Source organism: Podarcis vaucheri, assembly GCF_965113315.1.
Source record: "Podarcis vaucheri genome assembly, chromosome: 18".
Taxonomy (NCBI): domain Eukaryota; kingdom Metazoa; phylum Chordata; class Lepidosauria; order Squamata; family Lacertidae; genus Podarcis; species Podarcis vaucheri.
Window position 1 is genome coordinate 11,819,789 of NC_138756.1, and position 15,236 is coordinate 11,835,024.

The following is a 15,236-nucleotide window of genomic DNA, read 5'->3' on the forward strand; positions in this document are numbered from 1 at the left end:
TTGGGTTGAGTTAGGTTGGGTTGGGTTGGGTTAGGTTGAGTTAGGTTGGGTTGGGTTGAGTTGGGTTGGGTTGAATTGGGTTGGGTTGAGTTAGGTTGAGTTGAGTTGGGTTGGGTTGGGTTGAGTTGGGTTGGGTTGGGTTGGGTTGAGTTGAGTTGGGTTGAGTTAGGTTGGGTTGGGTTGAGTTGGGTTGAGTTGGGGTTGGCGGTGGCTCTTGCCAGACCCTCCAGATTTCCTCCACCTCCCCTCCTCTTCTCTCTCCTCTCATCTCAGAACGTAACCTGAACCCAAAAGCAGCCTGCCTAAAGCGCCGTGAAGAGGAGAAAGTGTCTGGCGTCGTCGGGGACCCTCAAATGGCGCTCTCGGCATCTCATCCAGGTCTAGGAGATGGGCACAATCCCGTCGGGCACATGTAAAGGTACTCTCTCTCTCTGCACCTGTTCTGGGTCTTTACTTGGGAGCAGCAGGAATCCGTTCATTATTATTTTTCCAAAATCTACTCCGGCCCCCGCCACAAGGTCTGAGGGACAGTGGACCGGCTCTCTGCTGGAAAAGTTTGCTGACCCCTGGGCTAAGCGATTCAGGGCTGGGTCAGACGCGGCCTAGGATGGTGGAGTTTGAGGATGTCGCTTTTGAGACTTGTGTTTTTGCTCGACGAACCTCCGGACTTTTGCACCGTGTCTCTTCTCACCCTTTCTCTCTCTCCCTCCCCGCAGGTGATTTCTTTTCTTCGCCCTGCAAGCAGACGTCTGTAGGAAGAAGAGAAAGCTGGATCTCTCACACATCCCCCTCTCCTCCATTCCCCGACAACCACCGCCTGTCCGCACCAGAAACTGTAGTCCTGTTTCAAATACCGACGTGCGGTCCTTTTTTGGAGGAGGGGGGGAAACGGGCAGAGAAAAGTTCAGCGTGCTAGAAGGAACTTTTCTCTTTCTTTCTCTCTCTCTCTCTCTCTCTAAAGGAAAGGAAAAGCAACAAGTTTTATCAAAACGGGGAAAAAAATCAACAGCAAAGATTGCCTTAAGTCTATATTCTCGAACTTTCAGTGCATATCCTTCAGTTACCGAATTTCGTGTGGGGGGGTTGTTGTTTGCGGGGATGTGTAACATTACAAATGGCTTGTGTTCACATAAGGCCAGCAAAAAGAAAAAAAGAAATTGTGCCTACGCATTTTATTTTTATTTTCTTTCTTTCTTTCTTTTTTTAAAAAAGAGAACATTAGTTACAATAATTTTTTTTAAACGTAGAACAAACATAGTAATGCCTTTTGTGGAGCTGGGGGGGTTTTGTTGTTTCGTTTTGGGTTGTTTTTTTAGCTTCTTTTGCGTATATGTTTTGTAAGCAACGACGGGGAGGGAAAAAGACGTGTAAAAAAAAAAAGACGAAGAGATTTGTTCCCCCCCCCATCGAACCGCTTTTTATTTCTGCCCCCTCCCCCTATCTCTTTTCTCTGCTGCTGTTTCTATAGTTAATGTTGCATATTATTTTTTAAAGAATTAAGATCAACCAGAAATATTAAAAGTTTGTATTAAGAGGACTGGATGTTTGAAAACGAAACATAAAAACGGAAACTGAATTCGAGGATGGAATTGGGGGGGGGAGAGAGAGACATGGACGGTGAGAGTGTTGCGAAAATGTCACAAGCGTGAATTGAAATAGGCAGGTTCATTTGGCTACGAGCTTCCATGGCGAAGGGTGTATTGATAATCGTCTCTGTCGAATTTTGAAAGGGGATGGTGGGGGGGGGGAGATGGCAAAGCGATTCAGAAGAGTTTCCTCCATCCCGCACGATTCTCAAAAAGTCTTATATTGTGCCCTTTGCTTCCATCGTAAACCTCACCCCCCCAAAAAAACGCCATCTGTGGTCCCCCTTTAATGGAAAGCAAAGACACTACAAGGAACGCGAAGTCCTCTTTACGGAAGACGTGGATCTCAAGACAGCGGAAAGCGGAGGACTTTGGAAGAGAGCGCCGTCTTTGAAAGGCGGGGTGGCGATTGGAGGACCGGCTCACGTTCCCACCGATTCATTCTCCATTTTTCGAAACAAGCCCCTGAGCAAAACCGGCCTGGAACAAACGAAAAAGGAGGGAGGTTGGGCGCGATTTTTTTAAAATGTTAAAAAGAACTGCCGGAGGCAGAACGAAGAACAAACGAGCCGCAACGAGGAAAAGGCGAGACGGCGAGATTTTGCGGTGGGATGCGGGGTGCGTGCGCGAGACGCTAAGGTTTCCAAGCCAGAGACAGTCGAGCCCCCAAAGGCCAATCGCAGGACTTCAAACCGAAGACGGACCCGCTTTGCATTTTATGAGCTCTGGAGGAACAGCTGCTGGCCGTTGGGGCGAATACTTCCGGTCCCCTGCCAGTTTGCGGACGGAAAGCAACTTTCCGGAAAGGCTGCTGTTTCCGGCGAGAGGAGATCGCCGCCGGATTTCGGGAGGGTGCGTTGACTTGTCCTGGTAGCTCGTCCTCCCAAATTTGCCCTCCGGGGGGTGGCAGGTCTTTGGAGACTCTCCCATGGGTGCTGCGACCTCGGAGGTTTCGAATATCCCGGAGAGTTGACTTGGGGCAAATCCCGCTAGAAACACACACATTCACACAACTCCGACGGCAGAGAGCGTGGCATCCGGGGGGGCGCTTTACCAGCAGAGACGGGGGGAAGTCCTCGGTAGGGCAGTGGGAAAAGGTCCTTGCTAAGATGGGGACAGGGCACCCGTTTTTGCGATGCGGTTGTCCCCGTGCCACCCGCCGCTCAGCCACGGTCCCCCCCCCTTTTCCACCCATCACCCAGCTTGGTTCATCTCCCATTGCAAATCTAATTTCTGGCAGAACCGGTTGGCGGTTCTGTGCCAAACTGGGAGTTTTTTTGGGGAGGGGGTGTTTTCTGGGGTCGGCCTGGGTCAAAGCAACTTTGCAGGAGCCGAGGACAGGATAACTTTTGGCGTCTCCTCGTTGCCACCCCACCCTGACTAAATCTCTCTCTAAAAGAGAGTCGCCGCAACTCCCTTTTCCAGTTCAAACGCCCCCCCCCCAGGGAAAAAAAGTTTCCAGTCCACCGGATCCAAACACGTTCTCCTCCTCCCTTCCTTTTCAAAGTTGTATTTTGTTTGAACAATTTGGTTCTGTTTTTATTGTGCTTTTGTTCCGTTCGGGGAAAGGCCGGGGGGGGGGGAGAGAGAAGCTCGCCTTTTCGGCCGGGGCGTGTCTACACTACAAACTCTTAAACCAGTTTCAGACCGGTTTTAACTATCTAAAAAAGGAATCCTGCCATTTCCACGAGTTGCGCTCAGAGATCCTTTGGCCGGAGAAGCAGCCCCTCTTTCCCTGCGTCGCGTGCCCCCCCTCCCCATTCCTTGCAACCCCCCAAGCGCCCTCTACATTTAGGTCTCGCTACGATAGCTTAAAAACGGGTTTGAAACTGTTTTTTTTTTCTCTTTTTCTTCTTTTCTTTCTTAAAGTTTGTAATATAGATATGTCCCAAATGATCTTGGGATATTTATTTTTGTTGCGGGGGTTAGGAAATTTAAGAAAGGGACAACCAGCGAAACGAAACGAAACAGGAGGGGGGGGGACAAAAACCCCATATTTTTTAAATTTTTCGTGCCGGGTGGGGAGCGTTTTCGGAGAAACAGCACCGTGGGGGGGGGAATCTTAACTTTTTGTTTAAAAAAAGAGGCTTGCGCACTGCAGAGAACAAATTTTACCTTGGTTCCCGTTAAGCTATATTTTTTTAGGTGGGATGGGCGAGGCTGTGTATCCTTTTAGATTGTTTTTGGGGCTCTTTCTCTCTCTCTCTCTTTGTTGCTATTGGGGATTTTTATATATATATTAAAAAAAAAAGATAAAATGGATCCTTGCTTTTTCATGGGGGGGCGGGAGGGGTGAGTGGCCCCGATCCAGGTACAGTTAGCCATGACTTAAGTCTTAATGGGAAATGAATGGACTCGACGAAACTCTCTTTTAATGGACAAGGGGGGGCGGTTTTAAGTCATGCCTAGCTGAAATTTGGATTTGGGGAGCGGGTGTTGTTTTATCCCCCTCTTTTTGCTGCCTACATTGTAAAATCCAGCTGTACGTAAGTGGCTGAGAATCCTTGTTATTAAATCAGATACACATTATAGTTTTGAAAGATATATATATGGTATAAATATATATATATGCCTAACCCCCGTTTAAAAAAAAGAGGAGGAGGAGGAGGAAAATGGAAAGAAAAAGAGTATTTGGTGGGTGGGGAGGGCAAGACAGAATAGAGGGGACGGACCCACATTTTTGGACTGAAATCACAAATTTCTGGGATCGGGCGGTTGGGGTTGGGGTAGCACGGGGGGGGGGGGTTTAAATTGTGTTTCCGAGTGCCTCAAGATATGGATTGTGTTCATTTTTTTAAAAAATAATAATAATAATTTTATACAAGTGTCAAGAAAAAAAAACACACACAGCTGGCTGGATTATTTGGAATTTTTAAATAATCCTTAACTTTTTTAAAAGTAGAATTTTGAGAACTGTCCTGTATATAACAGTAATGTAGCAATAAATTTGACATTTTATAACAATATTACCTTCCCCCCCCCCCCTCCCCGTATCTGTCTCTCGGATGTTGTATACCTATCAATGAAAAAATTGTAATAAAGGTTCTACCTTGTACTAAAATTGCTTTATTTTTCCTGGTTCTCTCGCTCCCCCCTTTCCTTCCTGACCTTGACGCGAACGTCATGTTCTTGCTTTAATTTTTTTAGGTGGGAATAAAAGGCTGCCATCCTAGATGCCACTTACTGAACTCAATAGGAATTACTCCTGAGTAGATCATGTTTTGGGGAGTTTTTATCTAGGGTTTGCCACGCGTCTGGAATTTTAACTGGTGAAAGCAGCCTGTTAAATTGGCAAAATGTTGTTTCAAAGTTGTTTGCAATCACTTTTTTTTCAGCAAAGCTGAGTTTAGCAAACTGAAGAACTTTGCGTTTCCTTAAAAATGAAAAAAGCTCATTTTGCCAATTTTCCGAATATCCCCCGGACTCTATTTTCGCCCCTTTAATCCAGGACATTATTTGGCAACTCAAGAAGGAGGACTTCCTTTTGTCTGTGAAAGAATCTGTATTTTAAGAGATTTTTGAGAGCTACAGCCCTGACTCCCATTTACCTGGGAGCAAAGCCTATTAAATGCAGAAGTTCCCGGGATTAACTCATAGACATTCTTTTCCTGAAAGATATCCCATTTGAAACTGGCAGCTTGTTCTAGGATAAACGGTTCCCACCCATAGCTGTCGACTTTTCTTGCGAGGGATCCTATTTGGAATAAAGGCAATTTCCCACTGTTGCAGGAATTTATGTATAGGTTTTTTGGGGGGTTGCCCCTCCAACAGATATCACGCACATGCAGCCCACCACCAAAACCAGCACAATCGCATTTGTGACTTTTGTGATTTGTCCCCACAAAACACTTCATCACAGTTTCTTCCTATCTATGCAAAGGGCCTTTGCTGCACGATGCCAAATGTCAGAATTGACTGATCAATGTTCCTATGTACTGGCTCACTGGGAAAACTTCAGAAATTCCTATAGACAGGTGAGCTCAGCTCCTCAGCAGCCCCTCTGCCTGAGTGATAATCCCTGGCATCCTGATACTTGAGTGCCAGACAGGTAGCCATGCCAGAAATAACAAACCCAGATGAAGACAAAAGGGTGTGATGAACTTGGCTGGGAAACAGGGAAATGTAAATATCTCTTTTGTTCCACTTGATGGGTGTTTGGTGGAGGGCAAGGGGAACCATGGGTCAGGGTCCAGGATGGTCAGATTACGGCCACCAGACCTCCCCTTTCATGATGTAACCGTGATGTAGTTGGGGGGGGTGTAACATGGGGTTGGAAGGGACGCGGGTGGCGCTGTGGGTTAAGCCACGGAGCCTCTTGGGCTTGCCGATCAGAAGGTCGGTGGTTCGAATCCCCACGACGGGGTGAGCTCCCGTTGCTCGGTCCCTGCTCCTGCCAACCTAGCAGTTCGAAAGCACACCAGTGCAAGTAGATAAATAGGTACAGCTCCAGCGGGAAGGTAAACGACATTTCCGTGCGCTGCTCTGGTTTGCCAGAAGCGGCTTAGTCCTGCTGGCCACATGACCCGGAAGCTGTACGCCGGCTCCCTCAGCCAGTAAAGCGAGATGAACGCCACAACCCCAGAGTCGGCCACGACTGGACCTAATGGTCAGGGGTCCCTTTAGCTTTACCTAAAATGGGGCCACAACCTCAAAACTCCTTAAAGCAGTATTAAGGGCAGCAACACTTAACAAAACGCCTGGGAAACTAATGCATCAGGCATAATTCCCAAATAGGCTTTTGAGTTTTCAAAGCAATGAGAGCAGCCCAGGATCCCACCGGGAATTTCAAAAACTTCACATTTGTAAATCGCACCAAATGCACTTGTGCAAAGTTCACCAGTTGCACTTAACCTTGTGCAGCTAAGCCACTATTTAATTTAAATATTACATTGAATATTTAAATTAAATTAAATATTTAAATTAAATTAAATAGGGTCCCAGCTTCACAAGGTGTGTGTGTGTGTATTGCACCAATATATATTTAAATTAACTTTGCACAAGTTCATTTGGTGGGATTTACAAATGTGGAGCTTTTGAAATGGCTGGTGGGATCCTGGCTGCTCTCATTGCTTTGAAAACTCAAAAACTTTGGAAATTATGCCTGGTGCATTACTTTTGCAGGCATTTTGTTAAGTTTTGCTGCCCTTAATGCTGCTTTAAGGAGTTTCAGGTTGTGGCCCCAGCCCCTCTGGCCGGTTATAGCTGAAATTCAACATTATTATATCATATATTAATATTATATATTAATCAGGCACTGCAGTAGACAGCGCATTCCCCGCTCGCCTTGAAAACAAAACAACTCGGCGGGGGACCTTCGACGAGGAGGGCACTGGAATGAGGCAGAAAGTCGGCGCCGCGCAGGCGCGTTAAAGCAAAGCGGGCAATGCTTGACCATAGATCTTCTTTCAGTTAGAGTCGCGTGCCTACAGTCTTCTTGCGAGGTTGATTTTAAAATATATATATAGATACAGTATATATGTTTTTTCGTGTGTTCTCTCTCTCCCATTCACTAAAAAGCAGGCGGCAAACGTATATTTTTGCATTTTAGAAATACTTAAAAGCGTCTAACATTCAGATCAAAGGAATACCAGATTTGGGGCATTTGGTTTTTGGAGATTTTTGCCTGGGATTCATCAACAATCCCCAGACAATGTCAATGAATCGCCATTGTGGTTTTATCTTGTGAACCGCCCTGAGACCTTGGGGAATAGGGCAGTATAATAATAAATCTTATAATTATAATTATTGTTATTATTGCAGGCAGAGTCTGAAAGTCCATGGCTCATGTAGGCACTCCAAGAATGCTAATATATTCCTAGCATGCTTTGCTTTAATTTGATTTGATTTCGGTTTATTATATTATTTGATGATGATGTTGATGATGCTGATGCTGTATTTGTGATGTTCTATCATGTTATCCCCAGTCGTGATGTACGGAAGTGAGAGCTGGACCATAAAGAAGACTGATGGCCGAAGAACGGATGCTTTTGAATTCTGGTGATGGAGGAGACTCTTGAGAGTCCCATGGACTGCAAGAAGATCCAACCTCTCCATTCTTAGGGAAATCAGCCCTGAGCGCTCACTGGAAGGACAGATCCTGAAGCTGAGGCTCCAAGACTTTGGCCACCTCAGGAGAAGAGAAGACTCCCTGGAAAAGACCCTGATGTTGGGAAAGATGGAGGGCGCAAGGAGAAGGGGACGACGGAGGATGAGATGGTGGGACAGTGTTCTCGAAGCGACAAGCATGAGTTTGACCAAACTGCGGGAGGCAGTGGAAGACAAGAGTGCCTGGCGTGCTCTGGTCCAGGGGGTCAGGAAGAGTCGGACACCACTAAACGACTAAACAATAAAATCACGTTATCGCAAATGACAAAATCAAAGGCAACATGGGTAAATACTGGCACTACATCCGTTGGGCCAGAAACTAGGCAAATGATGATGATCATATTATTATTATTATTATTATTATTATTATTATTATTATTATTATTATTTACAGGTAGGTAGCTGTGTTGGTCTGCCATAGTCGGAACAAAACAAAATAAATAAATAAAAATTAAAAAATCCCTTCCAGTAGCACCTTAGAGACCAACTAAGTTAATTATTGGGATGAGCCGTTTGTGTGCATGCACGATAATAATAAGTTTGTTTATTATTAATTATTGTTATTATTATAGCAGCAGCTGTATTTGAGATGTTCTATCATAGGCTGATATTAATAACAACAACGAATAAATGCATTGAGGAAGTCAGGAAAATAAGTTAACGAAAGATGAGAAATCAAGAAAGAGTTTTGTTTTCTTTTATATGTGTTTCTTCTTCTTCTTTTTAGTGTTTAATGTTTGTATTTTTGTATTTTGTAATTTTGTATTTTTCTGAACTTTTCCATTGATAAAACTTAATAAAATGTTAATGGAAAAAATAGCAACGAATAAATGCAGAAATAAATAAATGCAATAAAGCTCCATTGGTGGTGTTTCATCATAGGCCAATAATAATAATAATAATAATAATAATAATAATAATAATAATAATAATGGACTACACTGCGTCCTTGCCTAGGACTTGTGCCAGCTTTGGCCGCTAGATGGCGCTGGATTCAGTTCTATGGCGCGTGAAAAGAAGCAAGCTCGCAATCCGGCGGCGCGTTGGCGACTCTTCTTCAAGTCTATATTATGTACGAGGGGCGGAACAGGCGACGCCGCGCACGCGCTGACGTAACAGCGGGGCGGAAGGAAGGCACGCACGCACGCACGCCGGGGGTTAAAGGGGCGGTAGTGCGCAGGCGCGAGGGAGAGGTGACCTTCCAGGCGGAAAGGCGCCAGAGCCGGGGGGGCGAGGAAGGATGCTGAGCAAATTCATGGGTCCCCGTTACGGGCAGCTCCTGCGCAACTGGTGAGTGGGGGGGGGGAGGCGTGGGGGGGAGGGGCGGGGCCTCGCTTTGGCCCCGCCCAGCCCTGCTCCAAAAGGGCGGGGGTCACCCCCCAAAAAAATTTAAACCCACCCCCCACTTCCAAAATTAAGCCCCCTACTTTGATTGATTGATTGACAGGTGGACAGGCTTGCTGGGATTGATTGATTGATTGACAGGTGGACAGGCTTGCTGGGATTGATTGATTGATTGACAGGTGGACAGGCTTGCTGGGATTGATTGATTGATTGATTGATTGACACGTGGACAGGCTTCCTGGGAAATTCAGGGCCAGAAATGACATTTTTTCCCCACCCAGTTAACCTGCGGAACTCACTGCCACAGGAAAGCAACCGTGGTCAGCTTTGGAAGAGGGTTCCTTAGAATTCCCCAAAGCAGGGTGGTGGGGCAGGGCAGGTAGTAAAGGATAGGGTAAAGGTAACCCCTGACCATTAGGTCCAGTCGCGGCCGACTCTGGGGTTGTGGCGCTCATCTCGCTTTACTGGCCGAGGGAGCCGGCGTCCAGCTTCCGGGTCATGTGGCCAGCAGGACTAAGCCACTTCTGGCGAACCAGAGCAGCGCACGGAAACGCCATTTACCTTCCCGCCAGAGTGGTACCTATTTATCTACTTGCACTTTGAGGTGCTTTCAAACTGCTTCCCGCCGGAGTGGTACCTGTTTATCTACTTGCACTACTGGCGGCCCAGTATATCTGAAGGAGCGTCTCCACCCCCATCGTTCTGCCCGGACACCGGCGTCCATCTCCCAAGGGCCTTCTGGCGGTTCCCTCCCTGCGAGAATTGAGGTTACAGGGAACCAGGCAGAGGGCCTTCTCGGTGGTGGCGCCCTCCCATCAGATGCCAAGGAGATAAACAACTATCTGACTTTTAAAAGACATCTGAAGGCAGCCCTGTTTAGGGAAGCTTTCAATGACTGATGTTTTAATGTATTTTTAATCTTTTGTTGGAAGCCGCCCAGAGTGGCTGGGGAAACATAGCCAGATGGGCAGGGTTGAAATAATAGATGATGATGATGATGCCGGAATTTGAACCCAAGACCCTGTGCGTGCATAGCAGATTATAATGTATTTTTAATCTTCTGTTGGAAGCTGCCCAGAGTGGCTGGGGAAACATAGCCAGATGGGCGGGGTAGAAATAATAAATTACTACTACTCCTCCTCCTTGGAGGCTTTCTAAACAGAGGTTAGGTGTCAGGGATGCTTTGGCCAAGATTGCTGGTGGGGTTGGGATGGATAACCTTTGGGGGTCCCTCCCAACACCCCTACGGTTCCGAAAGCTCAATGCTTCCTCCTCAAACATGCCCAGAGGTACGCGAGCGCCCCTTCTGTTCTCTCTCCTTCCCGCAGGGTGCCTACGTTGGGCACATGGGGCACCGTGGGCGCTGTGGGGCTGGTCTGGGCCACGGACTGGAGACTGATCCTCGACTACGTGCCTTGGATCAACGGCAAGTTTAAGAAGGACGACTGAGCGGAAACAAGCCCTTCTCCGCAAGAAGGTGGGTCCTCTTGGGATAACGAATCTGGGCTTCTTGCGGCCACGACTCTCGTGCTTTGGAATCGGTTTTTTTGGGGGGGAGCACGACTCCCCTTGGCAAATACCTTATTTTTCGCTCTATAAGATGCACCAGACCACAAGACGCACCTGGTTTCTGGAGGAGTAAAACAAGAAAAAAAATATTCTGAATCTCAGAAGCCAGAACAGCAAGAGGGATCTCTGCGCAGCGAAAGCAGCGATCCCTCTTGCTGTTCTGGCTTCTGGGATAGCCGCGCAGCCTGCATTCGCTCCGTAAGACGCACACACACTTCCCCTTACTTTTTAGGAGGGGAAAAGTGAGTCTTATAGAGCAAAAAATACGGTATCCCGGCCCCCACCTTGGGACTGGGAAGAGTCCCTGCAAATGGGGTTCTGCAGCGCCGGGAACGACTCCCCTTCTGCGTTTTAATGTTAGATTTTAGTCTTGTTTTTAAAGCTATATTTCAATCAATTGTTTTTATATTTGGTGTTAGCCGCCCTGAGCCCGGTCTTGGCCAGGGAGGGCGGGGTATAAATTAAATTTATTATTATTACCGTATTTTTTGCTCTATAAGACTGACTTTTCCCCTCCTAAAAAGTAAGGGGAAATGTGTGTGCGTCTTATGGAGCGAATGCAGGCTGTGCAGCTATCCCAGAAGCCAGAACAGCAAGAGGGATTGCTGCTTTCATTGCGCAACCAGAGCAGCGCATGGAAACGCCGTTTACCTTCCCGTCGGAGCGGTACCTATTTATCTACTTGCACTTTGACGTGCTTTCAAACTGCTAGGTTGGCAGGAGCAGGGGCCGAGCAACGGGAGCTCACCCCGTCACTGCTTGATTCGAACCGCCGACCTTCTGATCTGCAAGTCCTAGGCTCTGTGGTTTAACCCACAGCGCCACCCGATAGCGAGGTGCAAAATGCTAATTTTGAACACTGTGCCAAATCTGCTTCGGCTGTCCTCATTGTCTGAGCGATTCCTGCAAAGCACCAGATGTTTTTGCGACGTCCTTTAATTGTTCTCCTTTTCCCTTTCTTTGCAGAGCAACCCGTTTGGTCTCGGAGAAGCTTCCTTTTTCTGCCTGCTGGCACTTCAAAACTGTGAATCCTTCAAACTTCCCAGCGCTGCCGAAACCTTCCTTTTTCCTCTCGCCGAACGGGCGGATGATGCGCCGATAATGGCACGATGAATAAAGCCTCTTTTAGCGCACGGGGAAATGTGCTGTTTTTGTAGACGTTTTGCTTCCCTGCAGAGTCAAATGTCGCAGAAATCGCGGCTCAATAATCTCACACGTTGGTTGATGCGGGAGCCTTTTTTGCGCACAGGTCTGGGGTTCGAAATTGCCACGATGCGGTTGCCTGTTTTACGTTTCCGACTGGGGTGTGCAACCCTTTTCCTCCCATCAGAATTTCAGGAATTTAGGTCCCATCTGCCCTTTACATCTGAAGCGGAATTATCAAGGCTTTTGCCCTCCAAATGTCCTGGGAACTGTAGTTTGCAAAGGGCTGTTAGGAGACCCCCGTTCCCCTCAGCGGAATCGAGGCTTTTGTCCCCCAAAATCCTGGGAATTGTAGTTTGAAAGGGGCTGTTAGGAGACCCCCATTCCCCTCACAGAGCTGGAGTTTCCAAAGGAGTTATATTCCAGAAATCGTAGTTCTGTTGGGGGGAATAAAGGTCTTCTAACAACTGCAGTTCCCAGTTTTCTTTTTGCAGGAACCCATGTCTGTTTATGATGCCTTAAATGCGCCGTTGCTGCTTCCACGATATCCGTGAAGCGTCACAATCCTGGATCCACGGCGTTAGGAACTCAGATATATATAATGACTCTTTAAAACAGGATTGCGGTCGCCAAAACGGAAGGTTGCCATTTTGGGGCAAGACGTCTGCTCTAAAGCGTGGAGGGGCAAACTAAGGCCCAAGGGCTGCATCCAGCCCAGTCGCCTTCTTAATCCGGCCGCAGACGGTCCGGGAATCAGCGTGTTTTTTACATGAGTAATCCTTTTATTTAAAATGCACCTCTGGGTTATTTGTGGGGCCTGCCTGGTGTTTTTGCATGAGTAGAACGCCTGCTTTCATTTAAAATGCATTTTTCCGTCAAAGTGGGGGGGGGGGGTCGATCCTTCCGCCTCCATGCAGAAGGGCCAGGGCCGGATTGAGGTTTGATGCGGCCCTCAGCTCCTGAAGGTCATGGGGCCCTTTCTATGTCCGGCTGTCCTTTGTCAACAACAAATTGCCGCTGTTTTTGAATAGATGCTCTATGGTCATTTACGGACCTAACAGGCCGTTTGCACACCACAAAATATGTATTTTATCCAAGTCATTGTTGAACGTCAATACAATCAAGAAGTATATTAACAGTGAAATACAATTAAGAAGTATATTCATAGTGAAATAATTATTAAGCTCCAACTTAACATGATTTTTTATTCATAACAAACTGAATCATGCAAACACATTGGCATTTGGCAATAGCAAAAAGTCCTTTAGAAACACAATTTACAAAGACTCATAATCTAGTCTCTAGAAACTTGCTCTAACATGAAATAATACTACAGTAGGTGTAAATAATGGGTAGGCAAACTTAGTCCCGGGGGCCGAATCCAGCCCCATCGCCTTCTCAATCCGGCCCACGGACGGTCCAGGAATCAGCTTGTTTTTACATGAGTAGAATGTGCCCTTTTATTTAAAATGCATCTCTGGGTTATTTGTGGGGCGTAGGAATTCATTCATATTTTTTTACAAAATGGAGTCCGGCCCCCCACAAAGTCCGAGGGGCGGTGGATCGGCCCCCTGCTGAAAAAGTCGGCTGACCCCTGCTCCAAAGCCTTATTTCCCAACAGGACTTTTTGCTTCCTGGAATTTGCCCCCATAAAAATACCGCGGGTAGCATCCTACAAGGTGTGTATTGGCGAGTGCGTGAAAACGGCCCGGATCCACCAGGCAGGCCAACTCCGGGTGGCGGAGACGTCGGGTCTCAAGGTGGGCTGCGAGCTGGGTGCGAAATGCGCCGGGCGGATTTCAAGCCCTGAAATTTTGGGGTTTGGGTTGAATTTAAAGCCAGGCGAGTGGCTGGGGAGACTCAGCCAGATGGGCGGGGTATAAGTAATAAATTATTATTATTATTATTATTATTATTATTATTATTATTATTACCGGGAAAATCAATCCTAGTGTGGCATTTGACCTGTTCCGCAGGACGACAGCAAGTGGCCATCTTTTCTTGCTTCAAATCACATTTTAAGAACCCGAGAGCGTAAATTTGGTTAATCGGAACCGACACGCGTAAATTGGTTAATCCAGAATTGATGAGAAATCTCTTGGGGGCCTCAAAAGCAGCGGAAGACTACAATTCCCATCAGCCCCTGCACCCAGCATGGCCAGGAAGCTCTAAGGCAGCAATGTTTGGGGAGACATTTTCCCACCCAGAGGCAGATTTAGGGGAGCAAGGTGTGCAAAATGGGGTTCTCAAGCCATCGGCCCTTTAGGTGCATTTATCACCTGCTTTGCACAGACAGGTGTGCAAAAAATATCTGCTTTTTGTGGGCCTAGGAGCCTCAAACACTAATAATAATAATAATAATAATAATAATTTTTATTTGTACCCCAGCCAAGACCGGGCTCAGGGTGGCTAGCTAGCACCAGGTATAAAACAACTGAAATTAAAACATTCTTTTAATTTACGTTAGCAAACAGATAAGAAAATAAGAGATAAAAATATAAATTAAGTTTAATTTCTGTATGGATATAGAACATTGCTGGCATATGGTTTTTGTTCGTACGGTTTATATTTTTGCTGATTCAAGAAGGTGTGCACTATATTTGTTATTTAAGATTGTCAATAAAGCATCAACGAAAAAGGAAACACACACACACACAAAGAAACTAGTTCCCATTATTCTTTTGCCAGGACGTCCTTTAAATGGAGTTTGTTACGTCTTCCTCTGCCAAGTTGTGGGCGGCGCTTTTGCAAATTTGGGGGTCGCTAGGCGAGATGTGGGGGTACACCACTGTCCCATCACGGAAGCTTTTTAATTTATTTATTTTTTAATTTAAAAAAAGACAATTTTCCTGTTTTGGAGCATTTCCATACATAATTTAGAGTGATTCCATCATGCTAAGGGCAAATTATTCCTAAATTGCAACGCGTACAATTTATGCACTGGCAGAGCACTCAGAATAAGCACGTCTACTTGGAAGTAAGTTCCACAGAGCTGACTCTCTGCACGTCTTTTTTGAGCATTACTTTTGAGTAGCACTGTAAAAAGAGTCCCAGAAAGCCTTTTTCTTTCTTTCTTTCACATTCTGAGTTGCATTTCTGCTGCTATTGCAACATTTAGGGGTAGTAATAATAATAATAAGTATTAAATGGTGTTGTTAATTAACAGGAGGCATAAAACACCTAATGGGTTTTGCCAATATTTAGGGTTTCTTCCATATTTCAAAACGTGGAAATCCAGGCACAAAGGCTTTTTTAATTGTTATTTTTTGGCTCAACAGCTTTTGAGCGGAAAAAAAACGCTTTTTAATTTTTATTTTAAGAAGTTTTTTTTAAAAGGAAAATTGCCAGTTTCCAACAGCAGAATCAGGGGAAATTCTGGAGGTAACTAATATTGAGCTGGTCAAGGTAGGCGGAAGGAGAATTTGAACCTAATATGGGAAAGGCAGAAATTCACCGCTTGGAGAGAAAACATCACCTGTTGAATTTCTT

At 46.1% G+C, this 15,236-nt stretch overlaps 3 protein-coding genes across 11 annotated transcripts in view; 2 read left to right on the top strand and 1 right to left on the bottom strand.

Moving 5' to 3' along the window:
- Positions 1-4,647, top strand: part of TCF3 (transcription factor 3) — an 83,318-nt gene extending 78,671 nt beyond the window's left edge. For all 9 annotated transcript variants that reach the window (XM_082206397.1, XM_082206399.1, XM_082206400.1 and 6 more), the window contains exons 19-20: positions 274-418; positions 717-4,647. In XM_082206397.1, the coding sequence (XP_082062523.1) occupies positions 274-416 (143 nt within the window). In that variant the 3' untranslated portion in view covers positions 417-418; positions 717-4,647. The remainder of the gene's footprint in view (positions 1-273; positions 419-716) is intronic.
- Positions 1-15,236, bottom strand: part of KISS1R (KISS1 receptor) — a 285,361-nt gene that overhangs the window by 160,406 nt on the left and 109,719 nt on the right. The gene's annotated exons all lie outside the window — the stretch shown is intronic.
- UQCR11 (ubiquinol-cytochrome c reductase, complex III subunit XI) lies at positions 8,845-11,745 on the top strand. The gene is made up of 3 exons (XM_082206829.1): positions 8,845-8,981; positions 10,364-10,512; positions 11,571-11,745. The coding sequence occupies exons 1-2, from the start codon at positions 8,932-8,934 to the stop codon at positions 10,482-10,484; spliced, it is 171 nt and encodes a 56-aa protein (XP_082062955.1). The 5' UTR covers positions 8,845-8,931; the 3' UTR covers positions 10,485-10,512; positions 11,571-11,745.